General features: G+C 41.0%; 4 protein-coding genes across 10 annotated transcripts in view; all 4 read left to right on the top strand.

Annotated features, from left to right (window-relative positions):
- cdk6 (cyclin-dependent kinase 6) overlaps positions 1 to 4,801 on the top strand; it is a 37,747-nt gene extending 32,946 nt beyond the window's left edge. For all 4 annotated transcript variants that reach the window (XM_037093214.1, XM_037093210.1, XM_037093213.1 and 1 more), the window contains 3 exons: positions 890 to 940; positions 1,236 to 1,371; positions 1,472 to 4,801. In XM_037093214.1, the coding sequence (XP_036949109.1) occupies positions 890 to 940; positions 1,236 to 1,371; positions 1,472 to 1,624 (340 nt within the window). In that variant the 3' untranslated portion in view covers positions 1,625 to 4,801. The remainder of the gene's footprint in view (positions 1 to 889; positions 941 to 1,235; positions 1,372 to 1,471) is intronic.
- A 462-nt stretch (positions 4,802 to 5,263) lies between these two features.
- fam133b (family with sequence similarity 133 member B) lies at positions 5,264 to 11,435 on the top strand. 2 transcript variants are annotated; one of them, XM_037093442.1, is made up of 11 exons: positions 5,264 to 5,421; positions 6,298 to 6,395; positions 7,733 to 7,811; positions 8,038 to 8,157; positions 8,240 to 8,272; positions 8,448 to 8,519; positions 8,788 to 8,886; positions 8,974 to 9,012; positions 9,189 to 9,281; positions 10,412 to 10,462; positions 10,724 to 11,435. In XM_037093442.1, the coding sequence occupies exons 1-11, from the start codon at positions 5,398 to 5,400 to the stop codon at positions 10,817 to 10,819; spliced, it is 804 nt and encodes a 267-aa protein (XP_036949337.1). In that variant the 5' UTR covers positions 5,264 to 5,397; the 3' UTR covers positions 10,820 to 11,435. The 2 variants fall into 2 exon arrangements, with proteins under 2 accessions (XP_036949337.1, XP_036949336.1); XM_037093441.1 differs by having other exon boundaries at positions 8,971 to 9,012.
- Positions 11,436 to 12,789: 1,354 nt separating this feature from the next.
- On the top strand, positions 12,790 to 15,607 carry LOC119017046 (progranulin-like). 2 transcript variants are annotated; one of them, XM_037093440.1, is made up of 6 exons: positions 12,790 to 12,942; positions 13,242 to 13,391; positions 13,486 to 13,791; positions 14,095 to 14,268; positions 14,879 to 15,022; positions 15,188 to 15,607. In XM_037093440.1, exons 1-6 carry the CDS (start codon positions 12,934 to 12,936, stop codon positions 15,275 to 15,277), a joined length of 873 nt encoding a protein of 290 aa, XP_036949335.1. In that variant the 5' UTR covers positions 12,790 to 12,933; the 3' UTR covers positions 15,278 to 15,607. The 2 variants fall into 2 exon arrangements, with proteins under 2 accessions (XP_036949335.1, XP_036949334.1); XM_037093439.1 differs by having other exon boundaries at positions 14,876 to 15,022.
- Positions 15,608 to 15,780: 173 nt separating this feature from the next.
- Positions 15,781 to 20,109, top strand: LOC119017459 (zinc finger and BTB domain-containing protein 49-like). 2 transcript variants are annotated; one of them, XM_037094191.1, is made up of 6 exons: positions 15,781 to 16,026; positions 17,023 to 17,115; positions 17,466 to 17,618; positions 17,711 to 17,839; positions 17,975 to 18,007; positions 18,471 to 20,109. In XM_037094191.1, the coding sequence occupies exons 1-6, from the start codon at positions 15,849 to 15,851 to the stop codon at positions 18,956 to 18,958; spliced, it is 1,074 nt and encodes a 357-aa protein (XP_036950086.1). In that variant the 5' UTR covers positions 15,781 to 15,848; the 3' UTR covers positions 18,959 to 20,109. The 2 variants fall into 2 exon arrangements, with proteins under 2 accessions (XP_036950086.1, XP_036950087.1); XM_037094192.1 differs by lacking the exon at positions 17,711 to 17,839.
- Positions 20,110 to 20,350: the final 241 nt, after the last annotated feature.

Genomic DNA, 20,350 nt, shown 5'->3' with positions numbered 1-20,350 from the left:
CCACATTACCCACAATGCAACATAGCCACTGAGTGACATCACTGAAGGCAGTTGATCAGATTACATGCAGCTTCTTCTGGAGCTACGAAACCACTTTTTTCACAGTAGCTACTCTTTAATCTCTGTCACCATGCAGTGGAATCCAAAACAATATTGAGATTGTGATATAATATCAGTTTGTTGCCCGGGCAACGCATGTACAGAAGAAACTCCTCTCTTTTACAACAACGCCTCCTCGTTTCCTTTCAGAGGAACTGAGCAGGAAGGTCCAGTTCCCATACCTTCTTCTCTGTTAGAATAATCCAACTTTTCTTTCTCACGCCTCTCCCTCCCACTTTCCAACACACTCCTGCACAGAAAAGAGCAAAAGCAGACACACACACACACACACGGGATAAATAGGCTTTTTCTGTCCTGTGCGGCGGCCGGCAGCCTTGTGCTGATGATGACTACTGGAATTTGTGCGGGTGCCAGGGCAGGCACGGCCGCCCACGGGCATCCAAAGACGTCCCAAAGCCACAGGAACCACGAGCAGCCCTGCTACCGCTCTCCTCCCTCCTTTCATCCTTCCCTCCCTCCCCCTCTGCAGTGGTACTCCCAACACTGCTCCACAATCCTGACAACATGAGATGGAGCTGCGAGTGTTCGGCCACTTCAAACGCTCACATCAGAGTCCCACATTCCTCAGTGCTTTGAGCCAGTAGCTTATATCTTAGCAGATTTCGTCTGCAGTTCACTGTAGCATAGGGCTCATATCTAAAGTAGGTCAAGAGATAAATAATTACACTTAACACTTCTAACCGCACAGTCAACCACTTTCTGTATCAACAAGGACATAAATGTTGATGCAGCAGCAGTCGGAATAAACTGTGTCTTGTTTGTTTCACAGACCGTTATTTCGAGGAAACTCAGATGTTGATCAGCTGGGAAAGATTTTCGAGTGAGTATTATTGGCTGCAGAGTTTCTTTATGTTATATTTTCTTAAGAACACTGAAGTGTCTGAATACTGGACGAAAGCTCTCTAAACTTACTGGACTGTTGATGGAAATCAGTCCAGAGTCGGTCCAGTCAAATTACATGTGCTGTGCAGATACTCATGTGTCACTGTTACATCTGTTGTTATAGTTTAAATGACTCTGCCAGGGGTAATATCATGAGCAACACTAGGGTTGTTTTAGCTAAGCTTTGACCTCGAAAGTCAGTGAAAGTGCTGATGACCATTATCACCCCACAGTGTTGTCGGGGTACCTGCAGCAGAAGACTGGCCCCAGGAAGTGGCCCTACCACAGAGTGCCTTCACCCCCAGACTCCCTAAACCAATAGAGAACTTGGTTCCAGACATGGATGAGCAAGGACGGGCTCTGTTAATGGTGGGTAGCATGAGCTTCTGCATGCAGTACTTTGTGTTTTCAAATCTAACCATGTGTCATTTATATTCACCCTCTTCTTTTTGTCTTCTCTCCCGTGCAGCAATTCCTCGCCTTCAACCCCTCCAGGAGGATATCTGCCTTCGCCGCACTGAGCCACCCCTATTTTCAAAGTGTGGACAGCCACAGTAGAAGTGTGTATGCGGCCCAGCCCATCCCCAGCAACAAGCCCACTATGGAGGAGAGGACTGCCTGACCGTCCTCCGTCACCATGAATCATCACACAGTGTCTATAAAAAGTATCCTGCGTACTCCACCTTAGTGTTAATCATGTTTGTTGGTACAGCGTTAAATCAAAGCGTGACTTTTTTGACACTGATCTACAGATGAAGCTGTAAATGTCAGAGTGAAAACAAATGAGTAGAAATCATTGTGACTGAGAACATTACACTGATCTGCTCTGTGTGGTTAAATCTGACGTTGTTCCCTCGTCGCTCTAAACGTCCTCAAACTCTTTCTGGTTGCATGAAGAGCATGAAGAGTTCAGGTGTGGGTTGTGATTTGGCCACTTGAGTGCAGACAGTCCTGTGCAGCTTCAGGGTTTCCTCCAGGATTCTTCTCTATTTCCCTGTGTTAATTTCACCCTCACCTTCTCAAGCTTTCCTGTTGCCACATGATTCTGTCATCACCAGCCTTTGCAGTACATGTAGTGTGCTGGTCAGAAAGCTTGATTTTGATGTCATCCCACCACTGAGCCTTCTCTCACTCCCACATGCCTTTGGGCAACTGCAAGCTTAAATGTCACGAGATTTTTCAACAGTAGTTTGTCTTTGTCAGTTGGCCATTAAGCTGGAAATACACCCGGGCTGCAGATTCTGTAGACTCAGTACTCAGTGCCTTCATGTTTTACTGGTATCCTCCCACTTCTTAATAACCTTGTTGTGGATTGGTTAGATTGTTTCGGATGTTATGTTATAAGTCACATCTTGACTTCACACAGGTGGTCATCGTTCTGCCTGTGATTTCACTTATTGAAAACAGCCAGCTTGGGATCAGTTTTCTCTGTTTAACAGTGTCAAAAAAGCATAATCACTGGGTTGTACATAATAACAAACCAAGAACTTCACCAAGGGGTCTAATACTTTCTGTAGTCGACGTACAGAGCTCCAGGAGAGTACTCCGAAAGTGAGGGTAAAGATGGCGTCAAGGAAGACAACACCAACGCTCTCACCCCTGAAAAATGCACAGAAGCTACCCTCCTTCCATGAACTGATGGATTGTAATTGCTGCTTTTAGGTTGTTAAATGTTGATGATTGACTATTAACAATGCAAAAGAGACTTGCATCTCAGATTGACTGGTAGTAGTGAAGATGGACTGTAATCATGAAGCAGAGGCCTGTTCTGGACCAGTGTTTGGCCTCGCAAGAGCCCCCTGGACTGGGCGACCGGACCATACAGGAGTCTGGGTGGACGGCGTGGACCTCACCAGACTTTAATGCTTGCTGTGGGTGTGTGCAGTGAGCAGATGTACAGCAAAGGCACGCTCACGGATACGTACGCAACATTTAGTGTGTGCACTACCACTGACTTTAAGCACGCTCATGTACACACCTTCCTGTTGAAACATTTTTAGGCATCACAAGCCAGCCACTCACTGCCATGTTGTGACTTATCATTCCAGTTCCACATGTATTGTATTACTGCCGCCTTGAGGATGTCCTCAGTAACTGCAGACCAGTAGCGGGATTCTAATGGTCTCTGCACTCTTCGAGGAACTCATCATAATGGGCTGATATCAGTGCTGAGACAATGATGTTTGAACCTTATAAACACGTTCCTGCCACACACTTGGTGTCTACGACTTGCTTCTAGTCTGCCATCACGGCTTTTATCATTATAAAATACAATTATTATTTGCTATCCGAATGACACAGTAATGCACAGGCTTGCAATAGGTGGACTAAATCCCACCAGCACTATTCAACATGAATACATTTGGCACAGGATAGTGTCGCCAATATTCTGTATTTAATTTTAATTTTATTGACAAGTCTTATATGCTTGTTTTCATCAAGTTGTTACTTGATTTTTTTTTTTTTAAGATGCTGGGGGATACAATATTCTTACACCAATCACACCAACTATCAGATAACTATAGAATTTGTGTAAGAATAGTTTGACAATGTACGGAATGTATAAAGGATAGGCATTGGTACTGTACAGTATAGAGTGCTAAGTACAAGCTGTAATGATAGAAAACTTTTGATATGTGCATCGTCAGCCCATAGATATGTCGTACAAATGGATAGAAGTAGAGTTAGCGAGGGTCAGAGGAAAGTTGTATGGCAAGAGTATTTTGTCTATTGAAAATGTTGGGCGGGCTTGTTGAATTTCATTTGCTTTGGATTGAGAGTGACTAAGAACTTTACAGTGGTTTTTGATAATGAAATAATGCACAAATATTTTGTTTAGGTTTTCTTTTCTTTTTTTTTTTTTTGCTTTATTTTACTGTCATGTCCCTTTGTATTCAAGTCCAATTTTTACCAGCAAGGAAAAAGCAAGTTATGCAGAGTTGTATTTTTGTATGTAGTAGTTCTTGCAGAACAGTAACATATTTTAACACTGGTTTACGTTTTCTTAAAGGTAGTGCTGCTAGCACACAGACACACACAGACACACACACACACACACACACACACACAGACAAACAGACAAACTCTCTGACTTTCTCAGGTTCTTGTTTATGGACGTCCGAACCTTTCGGGCACAGTTTGCACATCCCGGGCTACTTAAACTGACCACATAACAACTCCTTCAGGTTTTCTTTCAAGCTGTTCATCACCGGTCATGTCATTGATCAGTCTACTGTCATTCCTATGTATCAAATATATGTTACTGTAGTCATTACTGTCTGAAAATAACTGCCTGTATCAACTGTTTTTTGCCAGATACTTGTAATTGCTAGATGGCGAACATGATGTACATCCATTTAAAATTGTCTGCTCGACTAAGCACTGTGTGAATTTTATATTTGATAACTCATATCTGGTTTCAGTGGTGCATACAATGCAATGAAATCTCCAAATACTTAAGACATAGTTTATGATTAAAACGATGACTGCCTTAGTTTCATCACATTTGATACAATCACTGAATGCTTTTCTCATCAGTTAACCAGTTTGTAAAACATTTCAGTCTCATTATGTAAAACTGAACTCCACTGTTGAGCTTTCACTGTTTTGAAACCAACGCAGCTTGGTCCATCATTTAACTCAAATCACACATAATGTTCCTGTGTCACATTTGTAGTTAGCCTATGGAAATGATGACTAGGAAAAAAACACAATCATGGCATTATACTTTCATGTTAATGCTGGCATTGGTGTCTTATTATTGTGTTGCACCAGTTGAATAAAAAGCAGCTTTTCTGAATATTGTTTGGACTCATTTTTGAGTGTGATTGACAAATTAATGAGTCATTACAGTGAATGTGTATTGTTGCATCTTGTTATAATATTTGCTTCTACGTATCTTAGATCTGTCCAGAGAATAGATATTCTAAAACAAGGATTTCTGAGGAATTTCAGTGAGGTTGGTGTGTGCTCTGCCATCACCAGTAGATGGACAAGGATAACTTCAGGTGTGTTTTTGGACACCTTGTCAATGACATATCTGATACAAATAAAACATTAATTTATCTATATGTATTAGGTGGGAGGTGCAGTGACAGGAAACAGCTGATCTGTCTGAAAATAAGGTTGACATTTGCTAGTTCACTGGGAATTAGGTCAATTAGATCAATAAAAAGTGATCAGGTCAGCGTTTACCTTTTTTTTGCTCCGCTGCACATGGAGCATCCAATCACAAGGCGTCTGGAAGGAAACGTACTAGCCAATCAGCTGCTGAGGAAGGCGGGGCTTCGCGAAATGCGGCTGGGAAAGAAATTTACGCTGGCTAGGTTAATGTTAGCTAGGTGACACTAATGGCTGCTGTCTCTGTTGGATAATTTTTCCTGTTGTAAACTCGACATGGGCAAGAGAGACAATCGAGTGGTGAGTTATGCTGCAGAATTTGTGTGGAGCTGCGAAGTGAACACACGGCTACATGTGTTAAGCTAGCCAGGCTAAAAGCAAGCACAGCTTAACGTGATGCTCAGCTAGCATAGGCTAGCTCCGCTGGGTACCCTGATGCTAGGCCCGGACTGTGGTTAACGTCGGTGTATCGCGTTGAAAACACAACTGAATATTGTTTTATTGAATTTTAACATTTTCATTTTAAAGTGGATTGATGCATCGTGCTGCAGATAACGCTAAAAGGCGAGAGTCAGGCTCGACCGGCGATAGTGGAGCTGCGTAAAGCTACACATGCTAACTGTAGCTAATAACATCCTAGGCAATGTTTTGACGTGCTGATGTTGCGCAGCGTTTCCCGTCCCTTCTTTAGGCTATACACAATATTCAGCTATCATTAAGGAACTAATGAACTATTTGTATAAATTATTAACAAACATGGCTAACGTTAGTCCGGTGATTTAGGACAAACTCTGCTAAAGTCAAGTGAACCATTTATATAAATCCTGCAGATATTTTCTCTTGACAACGGAGCATGCTCCCTGTTGATCCTGTTAGTATGGCATAGTAGAGTTTCTCCTGACAGATAGGGGGGCATTGTCTTTAGGAGCAGTCCCTGTATAGTTAATTAGGCACCCCAAACTAAAACTGGTCTCCTTGAAGTCACTAGTCCTGCATTAGATCTGTTAGATCGGTGCTTTTTCATTTTTAAGGTCATTATGAGGATGTATGTGGTGCTTTAGAGCTGCAATGTAGTATTCTGATAAACTGCGTAACTGTGTAGTTTTAATAATGATCTGGTATCTGCGTATTTCCACTCCAACTGTGTGAAATGCTTTCATCTGTTTGGTGTTCCAGGCTTACATCAACCCCATCGCTGCTGCACGAGCCAGAGGACCAGCATCAAATTCTGGACCGACCATACAGGATTATTTAAGCAGACCTCGACCAACATGGTGAGGGAAGGACAGACCTCCTTCACGGCCCGTCCTGACATAGATATTTACTCCCTCGTTACAAAAACAGACAAATGCCTTTTTTTTAAATTTTTTTATTTTTTTATTTTTTTTTACTGCTGCATCACCTTGATCAGTATCACAGATGTTTAGATGTAGGTCTTTAAGACTCTGGTTCCTTTTCTAGTTCATGGGTCACCCTACAGACAGCCAGAACCAGCACTTGTCTTATGGGCTGTGATGGATGCTAAAGATAAGTAATGTTTACTAGTCCAGGAGTAGGACTGTGCCTTTCTGCAAAGCAAGTGTCAAGTGTTGCGATGAAGCAATGAACTCTAAATTATTGTATTCTGGGAGCATTTTCTATCCCTGCTGGGCTCTGAAGTCTGTCTTCATTAGATGTTGTTTTTGTAAACTTCGGGTGCTTTCAGGACAGGATTTTTAAGACAGGCGAATGGCCTGTGTCAAAGTCTGATTTTTTCACAACAGACAGAAATCTTTTCAGATAGTTTGACGTAAACGAGGCTTCTCTAATCTGAGTGTGATGCAGGAACACTTTCTGCATCCTGTCCTCCTACATGGAGAATTTGATTGACATTGGCATCTCACATTTAATGTCTGCGGCAAGAAAAATGTGACCGCTTCCTCACTTTTTGACAGTGTTTCACCCTGATGGACCCGATGTTCATAGTTGCAAAATCAGCGTTACTCCAGCAGAGGATGCTGCAGTCTGATATCTGTGTGTGACCCAGGGATCATCTCATTCATCGCTGATTGCATTGGTTATAAATTATGCACATTCAGCTGTCAGCCCCATCATCTAACCTTTTTACTTGTGCAGTGACATTTCTTGGTCCCTCCATGAAACATTCAGACGTTCTTGTATTTTCTCATATCTAATGAAATTCTTAAATTGAGTCGTAAAAGAAATGAGGTTTAGTCTTAGCCACAAGGGGGCATATTTAATTTACTGTCAGCTTTACTGGCTGTATGAAAGCTCCTCTTTATGTTATGCTAAGAGAAAAAACACAAAAGGGACCTAAATCACTTGTATTTGGTACAACAGAGTTAGTTAAGAGGCTAATTATAGTTAAATTCAATGGAAACTGTTTGGAAAACACAAATCTTGATTAATCAAACAAATGCTGGAAATGAAATGGGCCACTGAGTCATTCATTGTCTGTTTCCTGTAAATTCCTGTTAAGTGACGGATCAGTTTAACGATTGCATGTTAACAATAGCAAAAAGCAGCGACTGCTTCTTTCTTCAGTTTCTGTAGATGTGATCCTTCCAAATGTACAGCATGTGTTGTAGCTGATGTATTGTCTCTTTATCAGGGAGGAGTTAAAGGAGCAGCTGGAGAAGAAGAAGAAGGGTTCTCGAGCCCTGGCTGACTTTGAGGACAAAATGAACGATGTATGTTTGCATTATGTATTCTGACATTTTGACAGGTCACCAGCTGTTTCTTCACATTATTTTTAATCCCGTCTGTAAGTGAGAAGAGTAACTTGTCATATTATGTCAGTCTTTAGATTGTACTACACACCAGTCTCATATGTGGACGGAGGTGCAGCTGCATATGAGTATCTCTGACCAGCTTGTTAGATGAATATATAGTTCAGACTTTTATTGTTGTTTTCAGAAATGGAGGAAAGAACTGGCAAAAAACCGAGAGAAGCTGTTGGGTGGAAGTGACAAAGACAAAGAGAAAGACAAAAAGACAACCGACAAGGAAAAAGAGGAGAAGAAAGAGAAAAAGGAGGTGTGACATCTCAAACATCAAACATCTGAATGATCTCACTCTGAAATGTCTCGACTCACTTTGGCTTTTCATTTGTGTTTAGAAAAAAAAGAAAGAGAAGAAGAAATCCAACAGGGTGAGGAGAGACCTCCAGTAGTGTGATGGCCAGCTGTCTCACACACACACACACACACACACTCTGCTCGTCCTTTGTCCCTCTATTTAATCTTCTTTACTATCATGTTCCAGTTTCCAAACAAGCAAATATTCTCAAGTCTAATGAACCCTGCTTTCATTGTGTTTCTGTCAAGCATTCTTCATCTTCCTCCTCCTCATCGAGTTCTGATTCCTCCAGCAGCTCCTCCTCAGATTCTGAAGACGAAGTAAGTCATTTCAGACCTCAGACTGTGATGCTAGATCAACCTTAGATAATCAGTCACCGTTGATTGATTAGGACTGTTGGCTGCTGTTTGATTTTAATGCTCTGTTGTAGGTTCATTCTAGGAAAATGCTTCCATGTTGCAGTGGTGTGTTTTTGGTTGTCTGAAATGAAGTGGTTGTCAGTAAAGAACTGATCAGGGAACATACTTATGTGTGTGAAAATGAAATGTACCATTCGCTACACTGTTGTGTTTCCATATGTGTGTTCAGGATGAAAAGAAGAGTGTGAAGAAAAAACGGAAGCGAAAGAAGTCGTTGGCCAGGAGAGCATCGGACAGCTCAGAGGAGGAATCTGACGCCGAGAGCAAGGTTCAGCCTTTTTTAAATAGCACAATGACTTCAAGATATTAAAAAATGCCAGTGCCTCATCTTAATGTTGTTTTCCTTCCCAAGAAGAAAAAGAAAAGAATGAAGGAAGAAGGGGACAAAGATAAGGTGACTTGTTCTTGGCTAACCTAAATAACGACCTTTGTGTGAGATGTGTGATGCTTCTGTCAGACTTCTACTTGAAGTCACTGCTTTTCTCCCTGGTAAAGTTGTAAAGTCTAACAGCTTTGAGTCCAAGTGTTAATAAACAGTGATAACGGTGATTCGATTCTTGTGTCTGTCAGGATGAACGGAGCCGTAAAAGAAGAAAGAAGGCAGAGCGAAGTTATAAAGACTCATCTTCAGAGTACTCTGTGGACTCTGAGGGGGAGGAGATGGTAAGAATTATTCTAATGTTTGTAGATCAGTAATGATGCTTAAAAGACAATCTAACATCAGAGACTTGACAAGAAAACATTTCACACATTTGTTAAGCTGCTGTTTTGTGACTACAGCTTAATGACTTCCTGTCGCTGCTGCTCTGAATGAGGACGGCAAGAGAAAATCACATGTTTTGATATTTAGGTTATCTTTTCTGTTCCTCTTTTACCTCTTCGTTCCTCTTTTATTTCAAGGTTTGAGGTATGGAAATTACTTTAAGTATCAGAAAGCAACATTCATGCCATCGACCTCTCGACTAGCATCCACAGTCTGTCAGTCAGTCTTCCTGCATAGATAAACAGCGAGTCTCAGTTTTCCTCCACAGCTTTTCCGACAGTGTTTCATCTACTATCACCTCACATTGATTTTTTTTCTTAACACATTATGTAAAGTAAATGACTGTTAACAGGATGAAAATTAAGACAAAGGATCATTTAAATCACAACACAGGCAATAAAAACTAACAATAACCTCTGTTGTTTAACATGTTTGTGTTATTAAAACCATCACGTTCCATCACTGGCTGTATACAGTGTGTAGTGCTGCTGGAAGTGTTTGAGGATTATCTTTGTTCTTTGTTGCTTAAAAAGTATTTTGAACATTGTTTGAGTCTGACCTGTTTAACATCAGGCTCGCTGGTGCAACCAAAGACAATGTTAAGTCGCCCTCAACAGATCTTTGGGTGCATGTGTGACTGTTTCACATCGGACCCCTGAACCATAGTATGAGATTTTAAAATGATGTTTTTTAATCATTAGTCTCCTCATTGTGTCACTCTGTTGTAATAATAGATGCTCAGGATTTTGTCATGTATTCTGGCAAACCTTCACAACTCTGGATTAACTCTGCAAAACATTAAGTGAAAAGAGAAATGCTGCCACAGCATCTTATGATGAATTAGGCTTGCTCGTCAGTTTTTTTTCAGTGTTTTATGAAATGGTCACCCAGAAACAGACTTTGAGCTTGTTCTGGTGCAGAATATCAGTTGCCAAATTGCTCATGCAGTTTCCAGTAATGTTGAAATATGATTATTGCATGAAAAGGGATTTTTTTCGCTTTGTATCATTTCTGCTTTTCTCTTCCACAGGCTGAAGCCAAGAAGAAAAAGAGAAGTAGTGAGGAAAAGGAGAAAATCACAGTGAGCAATTTGCTGTTTTTAATTAGCTCTGTAGATTATGTTACATAAGATTTAGTTTGATGTTTTTCGGCCGGGAAGAGGTCAGATTTTATTTTGACTTGGACTCTGCACAGTAGCTCAGTACAGAGATGTTAGGATGTAGTGATATGTCTCTAGCTCTGTGCCAGAAGTCCATACAAACACATACCTGTATAGCAACAACCCCTACCAAATCCTTATTGTTAATCTAGTAGCAAATGACAACTGTTTTCATCCTCACAGGACAAATCCAAGAAGAAGAGGAAAAAGAAGCACAAGAAACATGGCAGGAGAAAGAAAAAGAAGGCGGCGTCTCAGTCGGACTCGGAGCTCGACTAGCCGAGGCTGCGCTCTCTCCCAACAGTCAACTAGTAGTGTTATTTTTGCCGTTGGCGTCTAAACAAACTTCTCCCATCCAGCTCTGGTCATCACGCTTGAAAAAGAGACCTACAGACTTGTAATGCTGGGATTGTTTCGAGTGAAGTGAAATCGAGGGAGGCAGCCATCCCTCTCAGTGGCAACTACTGGTACATATCTTCTGTTGATTTTTATCACCAAGCCTTTTGTAGATCTGTTTCCCTCCACCACAGGACTGAAGTCAGTTGCATTTTTTTCCCCACATCTTGGATATTTAAGTGTGAGTGGCACTAGCCCACACCTGCAGTATGCTGGCCCTCTCGGAGACGCTGTCTCCGCTTCAAACCCGACATCTTGCATTTCTAGTTGCTCGGTGAGGCTGGTAATGCTAGTGCCTGTGCCATGCATGTAGACTGAAGACATGATGTCTCACCAGCCTCATATTGAAGTTGGACTTACGTGAAGAAATGTGAGCTGCACAGTCAACATTTATACAAGGAATATTGTCCTGCTCTGAATCGTTACACTGCAGTGTAAATGTATAAACAATGGGAATTCATTAATAAAGTATTGTTTTAGCCTTTACTGCTGCTCCTCAGCTCCAGCCTCCATTATGAGACTCTGTTTAGTTCAAATCATACTTTCACATCTAGTTAGAGCCGCCCGCTGGATTTGCTTTTATTGATAACCTCCCAACTTTATATATGAAACCGTTACTGTCCTACTTCCTCAGAATGTAATTGGGGTCAGCAATGCTGCAAACTGGATATCAACCACAAGATAACAATCTTTTTTAATGACACCACATGATCCACGTGTTCCCCTCTTGTTACAGGAAACACAATGGAGCTGTTACTTTAAAGCCTCACTACTTCTTCCATTTCTAACTTACAAAAAACAATTGGGAAAAGTACTGAAGTTACTCAGTGAGGGAATGGTATGTATTACTGTATTGGATTTAAGTAAAATTCTGAGGTACTTAGGTATTTCCATTTACTACTTCTTTGTGCTTCCACTCTACTGTAACCTACATTTAGTTACTTTTCAGACTACATGCTGCATCAGAGCCAAAGTAGCACTGAGCATCAGAAAAATGCTGACAGTCTTATCTGATAATGAGTCATATAATTACGTTTGACACTTAACTACATATATCACCATAACAATACTTTTCTTTGGGAAAGGTGCAATATGTAAGAGTTGGTCACTTTTTGAATTCATGCTTAAAACAAAAAGGGTCAGAATATGGCTAGAGTAACCGCTAACTGCTGCTTACTGTAACTGTCATTAGCTATTTAGCACAGTTAGCAATGCAGCTAGCTGTCCAGAGTGAGCCTGGAGCACAGGGTAACAGCTGGTTGTTTACACAGCTAACAGTGGAGCTCTGGAGCGGGACAGGCTTGGGCTAGCTGGTTAGCATGCTAACTTCAGCAGATATCTCTGTGACACAATACATAGACACCATAATGTCAGAACTATTATATCTCCACAATTTGATCATTTTAGTTTTTGAATATGCTCCACTACTATCTCACATAATATACATTTCATATCAGAAACTTGTTAGAACACAATATCTTAAATTTCACTCAGCTTCATTCAGCTGGTTGAGGTGGAGCCAAATTTAAATCTGATGTACATATAAAATATTTGACCTGCAAATTAATTATAAATATAGTGGAGTAAAGTACAGTGTTTCCCTCTGAAATATATGAGCACAGCAGCAGGGAAAACAAATCTTGTAGCTCTAAAACAATAGTGAACCTGAGATTATACAGCCAGCTCATGTGATTCAAACAGCATAATGTATCAAAGGTTAAAGTCACGTCTAATGTGTCAGTGCATGAGTGTGTCTTTGTGTGGTTTGCATTCTCAAACAATGATTACCTAAACCCTACCCTTGTGTAGGAACTAGTTCTACAAGCACTTGCCTTCCTGACCTGACAGTCACAAGACCCAGGGGAGTGATATAAAGTTTTGCCTCCAGATTTTGTGTAGTGGGAGGGTCCAACCTGCCAAATAAAGAGTGGAGTATCTGGTGGTTCAGTTCAGGGCAAGTGCTAGACGTGCAACAGGAAGCTGGTGAATCATTTCACATGCAGAAGGCAAGTAAAAATATCTTCCACATGTATCTGTGTTGGATCCTTTCTGCCATACCGTCTGTATTTCGCTTTATAATCAGTCATTTCTGTGGATTGTGACTGCGCAGTGAGGTTGCTTTAAGGAAGGACGGTATTAGTGACAGCTAAGATGGAACTGAAAGTTAGAGCAGCACATGAGCAAAGTGACGGGAAAGGTTTCACACTGAAACCACAGAATCTGACTCATATATTTAAAAGATTGGGTTGATTTTCCCTGACAGCACGTAATATATTAAACTTCATATGAACACTCTTATCTGCAGATGTCGAGGTTCACTCTGTGCATGGTACTGGGAGTGTTTGTGTGGGAGTTTGCATCCTGCTCTATCACGTGTCCTGACGGCCATGTCTGCTCTGATTTGGCCAGCTGCTGTATGACCAGGGATGGCTATAGCTGCTGTCCATATCCAAAAGTAAGTCATATGTGTCAAGCAGCATAACCTGTAGAGTAACATTTTGGTGTGCTGGTAGTAATCTCTCCTCCTGTCTGCCTCCATACGTCCTCAGGCTGTGTGCTGCCCTGACTTGGCCCACTGCTGCCCCTCAGGGTTTAGCTGTAATCTTGCCACCCAGATGTGTGAGAGGGAAAACGAGCCGTGGGCGAGCGTGCCCATGAAGGAAACAGAGGCCGCGGAGGAAACGAGCACTCCCGTTCAACCTGTGTCTACCGTTCTGGAGCTCGAAAACAACGTTGTTGTTCCAGACCAACAAAAGAGTTCAGTAGTTCATTGTGACAACTATTTCTACTGTCCTGATTACACTACCTGTTGCAGACATCCAAATCAGGCCTGGTTCTGTTGCCCATACTCTCCTGTGAGTTGACCTAGATACCTTTGTGCAATAAGACTCATGACTGTGATGAAATTCATTTTTATCACTATTGACATTAAAGGTCCAGTGTGTGAGATTTAGCAGCATCTAGTGGTGAGGTTGTTGATTGCAACCAACAAAATACCCCTTGTCTCGCCCTCCTGTCATTTTATGTCTGACGATAGAGCCCCTAAATCCTACACACTGGACCTTTAACTCAAACAGCATCTGAATGTCACTGTTTTAATGCTGACGAGTCTTAGTGCTAGTCTGTATTGATTGTTCCATAAAACATGTGCCTTGTAGGGCCGGTGCTGTCTGGATGGCTACCACTGTTGTCCATACGGCTACGACTGTGACTACAGTTACACGCACTGTATAAGGCGAGGCCTGAGATATCCTTTCACCCCCAAACAACCGCTGACCTCAGTCCCTGCAGCTCACATTTCAACTTTAGAGGACAAAAGCAGCTTGCAAGAGGTGAGAAAAAATACTTTTGTCATTTCACATGAGAGTTTTCTGAATGTTCAGACTTTTGCCTCTACGGTTTTTTTGGGGGGGCCTCACTTGAAAAATGTCACACATCATTGATGTCACAGGATTAAGCATCATCAGAATCACAAAAGAGGTAAAGTAGGGTAGCTTCAATTCTGAGTGTTTGAATCTTATCGAATAAAGCAAATAAAGTATGTAAGGATGTTTTTCATTGCTTATAGACAGACAGACTGGCAGATAGATAGATAGATAGATAGATAGATAGATAGATAGATAGATAGATAGATAGATAGATAACTTTATTAATGCGTGAGGGGAAATTAAAACGTCATCATAGCAGCAGTACAAGCACAAATACAATCAAAATGTAAGGGTAAATATAGATATAAAAAAGTAACATACACAATATGCAAACAAAGCAAGACTACTAGTTACTAGCTATAGTTACAAAAATAAGATAAAATACTGAGGTAAATAAGATAAAATAGGGACTGTAATCAATGTTTATATATTAAAAGTACAAAAATATAGATTTATGATGAAATATTTAGATTAAAACACTTTATCCTGCTCATCGTGTGTTTGTCTTCAGCAGACACCAATGAAAGCTGTAACAGAAGCCAGCAGCAGCAACGGTGAGGCCGGAGTTATTCGCTGTGATTCCAAGTTTTACTGCCCAGGGGGGTCATCCTGCTGCAAACGACCCGATGGCCAGTGGAGCTGCTGCCCCTACCCACTGGTATGGATTAAATACACAGAACAACTCATTGATCATTATAGTGTTAAAATGTGTCAGTCCACATCACCACACACTGGAGCAGCTGACAAAGGTTTGAGTGTCATCCTGTGTCAACCTAGAAAATAACAAATGCTGTACTAACACCACAATTTTCTTCTGATTCAGGGCAAGTGCTGTGCAGACGGTCAGCACTGCTGTCAGTACGGATACACCTGCGATCCCACCTCCTTGACATGCAGAAGTCTCGCCTCTTGAGCAGGGGAACTGACAGAACAGACCAAGGACATGCTTTTACTTTGTGTGCTGTGACTTCACTGTTTATTGGGGGGTATATTCTTTTGTTTTTTACATAATTCATTTCGGATTAAAATGCATCACAGCATTAATAGACAACAATAAAGAAAAAGATTTGAGATCAGTCCAACTATATATTGTAGTGGTTAGTAAGAGAGATGTCACATTTTATTTTTAGCAACCAGCTTATATGTTTTTCCTTCATGTCTTTATTTCGTCTGTAAGATAAGACAACTGAAGACTGACACGCATGCGGACATGTTTAAATAAAATATGTATTTATAAAATGTTTATAAAGTGTTGGGGTTTTTTTTTCATCTAGTGTGTTGATTTATGGCCCCTGATTTGAATGTGTCACCGGCGTGACAATGATGTCACTCACTCACAAAATCTATGGGCGATGTTCATTTAAGTACTTTTACTTTGAAAGGAGCCGGCGGAAGCGCCCTTTTTTAAAATTCCGACTAGCTACCTTCCGTCGGTCCCGAATGAATTGTTCCGGGCGGTGCTGGAGTGCGAGACTGGAGCGAAGATGGGTCAGATCGACGAAGTCTCCGAGCGGCTAAACGCTTTTACTTCAGAAATTGTAGGTGTAATTGAAAAGACACTGTCGGATTACGAGGCACAGGCCTCCCGGCTGAAGGAAGAAAACGACCGCCATCGTTGTTTGTTGGACATCATCGTCAAAGCCAAGTTACCGGAGACGGAAGGTTTGTGCCCTCTAGGCCACCGTAGTGGTCGTCTATCACCTAGCAACAGCTTTGCTAAATAACGTCACGTCTATTAATTATGTGCAACATGAAAACATCTGGGGGGAAATAAATATGTGCACATATGTACCGGAGTGGAGTGTGTTACGTTGGAAATAAACTGTTCGCGAATGTTTTTCCTCACTGCGGCTAAGCTAACTGCTAGCTGCGTTAACGATGTTTAGATACCAGGCTAACTTCAGTCTTTTTAAGTGTGGCTAGCTAACTTGGTTAGCTTCAAACAGTGGTGGATGTTGTTGTTTAGCTGCTTTGTAACATCACGTTAAAGTTGCATATTTCCTGACAACACTGAAGACACTCCGAAGAGTCCTAACCTCGTATTTGTCTTAGTTTTGGTTCGACTAATTAGAACCAAACTGCAGAGATGTTACATTTAAGAAGAAAATCAGTCACACACGCAGTTTAGTTGGATATCATGTTATTCTTATCGTACTGAAGTAATTGATTTTTAGTTTGGTTGACCGAGTGGGTGTGTTAAAGCGCAGGAAATGAGAGTGGCATTATCGATTCCTGGAGTGGTCCGCCACTCCTGTGATTCCACCGACACATGACGGAAGTGCTGCTGGAAAACAGTAGTTATACAAGATTTCATATAGATAAAGCTAGACAACACACTGAAGCATATTGAAGTTATTCCGCATCTTTTTAGGTTTGGTAAGCTCTGAGGACCATTTTAAATGTGTGTGCAAAATGAGCTCATCATTTGTTAGCCTGGTGTTGTATAGCTAATGCATTTACCAATTTTAAGAAGGCTCCGCTGCAAACAAAGCATGTTTTGATCAGTGCTTCAGCAAATCATTGTCATTGTGATGACGCATCACAATGTCACGACCATGGCTTCATGTCATACTCACTCTGCCAATGGCATGTATTCTCTGACTACATTGATGCTCCCAGTCTTTAGTTCCAACCTGTTTTTATTTTTCTCTGCAACAGCTCAAGCTGCCAAAAATGATGCCAGCCCCTGTGCATCAGATCCAACTCCTCCTCCTCGCAGGCACAGAGATCCTCCCCGTCATACTTCCGGTGGTAAGATATCAGTTAAACAAAAAATGATCCTCCTAAAATCAATTCATTGAATTCCATGAAGCTCAACATAATGTTATGAATTTGTGAAAGCAAAATAATAGAAGTCCTGCCAGGAAAGAGTCTCAATCAGTAACACAGTCAACCAGTTAATGTATTTTATTGCTGTTGACTTCAAGATGTTAATCCAGTCGTGTCGTGCTAACCATCAGTTTTTCCTGATTTTCCTAAAATTAAAACAGACATTTCTGTTATTCCTTACAAGTTTTAAAGTGCCTTGTAACTCTAGTCAGTGCATTAATTACTGTAATGTTTTGTAAAGTAAGTAAATCCAATCTTCATTTCTCTTCCAGACCTGCAGTGTGTCTTCACTTCACAGACAAACTTCATGAAGTTCGCAGGCGATGACAACTGTCCCTACTGCATCAGGAGTGTTCAAGCCTCTGAGAAACATCTGATGAAAAAGCATTTTCTATCTGCTGTTCATTTTGTTGCAGAAGGCACAGGTTAGGTTCATATGAAATTAAAATGGAATATGAGACTTTGTTCAAACACTATTGTTGTAAGCATCCAGACATGCCATCATTTCTCCTTCCAGAGCAGTTTGTTGTTCCGTGTATGTGTAAAGACAAGATCCAGAAGGGCAGAAGTCACTGGCACTGCCCTTGTTGCAGGAAGATCCTGTTTCGGAAATGTAACTTTGAGATGCACCTGTCTAAACAACACCGTATGTAGGATTTCTTTGCATTCCCTTGACTTTGCTCTTATGTTTAATTTCTTTGTTTAATTGTTTCAGTTCTGCATTACTGACTGATATAATTGTTGACATGATGATGTACTATTGTGTCTGTTCACCTTACAGGTTACGTATTACTGCTGCAAAGACAAGATGAAGGTTAGTATGTCTGTGTGCAGCAGGTGTGATGCCTCTCACTTGTTCCAAATCATGAATTACTAGTTTTAGTCAATTTTAGAATGATGCTATGAACACAATTTAAAAGTAACTAATTATTTTGCTGAGTAAGCACAAAAATAACCTAAATGCATCACTTGCATAACTATGTGTACATCCGCTACACAATAATGCAGCAGTAATACACTCCTGGATACTCGTAGTACATGCTATCTTTTATGTTGTTGTTCTTTGGGGCACCGCAGTAAAGGTGGTACAGCCACACGATAATAGTTGTGCACATTGACTGCAAATGAACAGGCATTTGTCACATTGCCTAAAAGTAAAACACATCACTCTGCCCTTCCTTTAGAAAGCAAGGTCTGGTGGAGGAGCACAGCATGCTTAAGTCACTTCTACTGCATGTGAAAACTTGTAAACCTTTAAACATCTCCTTTATCCACAGTGCAAGTGAAGCCCGAAGGTGTTGGAGTGGATGTGGATCATGGCCAATGTTCCGCAATCAACACTGTCTCTGTGGGCAGTAATGTTCAAGCTCCAATCCAATCAACAATCGACAGCTCTGAAGAAAAGACTGAGGACTGGAAGAAGAGATGCACACCTTCACATTTAAAGGCACCCAGTTCAAAGAGGAAAAAGCGCTTCGATGTAAAGAAATCAACAGAGCTCCCTGTCAGTCAGAGTCCCACAGACCCTCACTGCTGTAAAGCCTGTGGAAAAACTTTCCTCTACATGCACATGCTGAGGACACACGTCCACACACACGCAGAGGATAAAAACTCTATCTGTGGGATCTGTGGAAAACGTTCAGAGTCCAGACTGAGGTTAATCCAGCATCTTCAAAACCACACAAGGGGAAACAAATGTGTATGTGGCAAACAGTTCTCTAATACATTTCGTCTGAAAAAACATAGAAGATGTCATAGACCTTAGGGTCTAGATTTCATGTGATGTCATCAGCTACAGATCCACAGAAGGCTGCTGTGATTATCAGCATCTGATCCACTGCAGTGGAATCTGTTCAGTGAGAGATACTAGTTCAGTTTATGGGAGGTATAAGCCAGTCCAAGTGCTCGGCAGTGTGTTCTGTGTTTTATTATTTATTTATCACGGTTCGTATTATCGATTTAAGTCAAAGTGGATTTACAGTGTGTTCGATATCCATTTCAAAGTTTGGTTGGCTCTTCCAGAGGTTTTCTTTTATAATGAACAAAAATGAGCTTGGCTCCATTTATCCCACACTGTCTCCACAGTCGTTCAGGTGTTGTTTTTGTAAAAGGTGTAATAAAATCTTATTTCCCTGCAGAATCTGTCCATGTAGCTTAAAGTTGAGCTCAATTGCACTCAGCATTTTCCTCACCAGCCCTCCTCTGAAATATCAAAGTTCACCACCTCCTCCCACCTTTGTTTAATACCCAGTGGATCAGATTTGGATTGGAGAATACCTCTGTATCCTCTGGGGATAATCTTATTACATGCAGTTACATGTTGTGGACTTGGATATTGACAAGACTGTTTCCATACTTCCTGTCCTTCCTGTTTCTAAAGCTACACCCAGGCTCTGCTTGAAAAACTGCCAAACTTGCAGGTATCAATGGTTTCAGACATGTTTGTTCTGCGAGGATTCAAAGCTCTCAAATGGCTCCTTGTATAAAAGTGATACAGTCAGTACGGCCTTTTTGTGATCTAGTTTTGTGTTTGATGTATAACATTCTATTCATATGCAATTTTTGTACACCTCGGTAAAACTGTTATTCATATTTCTTCCTGCTTATATTTTTTCATCAGTTTAGAAGTGAGAGACAACACCTCATAGGTTTCACCCTTCAGTGATGTGAACAGCAGCCCCAGAAATCTACTTTAGAAGGGCGAGGGCACCATTCAGCCTATTTTCATTATTGATTTACTGTAAATGGATAGTACCTGATGCTGAATGTCAATGCATGCATTACTGGGAAGCACAATATGCATATTCAGCTTTCAGGCATTCAAGAGTGTACCGCAGTACCACAGAAACCTGATTAACATGCTGTCTGAATAATTTATCAATTCTTTACCAAAATTAAACTAAATACTCAGTTTTACTGGGGCGTCAGCTAATTACTGAATCCAGGAATCCCAACTCATAATTTCAAACTGTGATAATATTCATGATAAATAAAAACCAAATCACTGTGACAGTAAAAGCAGAACACATCTGTCACGTAGGGAATGCAGACCTGCCTATTTTAATTTCCCTCTTCCATATAAAACAATAATAATAATAATAACTGGAAACGTTACAAATAAACCTGAAGAAAGATGCTGACATGAGTCAGAGTTTGA

The sequence above is a fragment of the Acanthopagrus latus genome, chromosome 3 (genome assembly GCF_904848185.1).
Source record: "Acanthopagrus latus isolate v.2019 chromosome 3, fAcaLat1.1, whole genome shotgun sequence".
In the NCBI taxonomy this organism is placed as follows: Eukaryota; Metazoa; Chordata; class Actinopteri; order Spariformes; family Sparidae; genus Acanthopagrus; species Acanthopagrus latus.
This window is presented reverse-complemented; position numbering and strand designations above follow the sequence as displayed.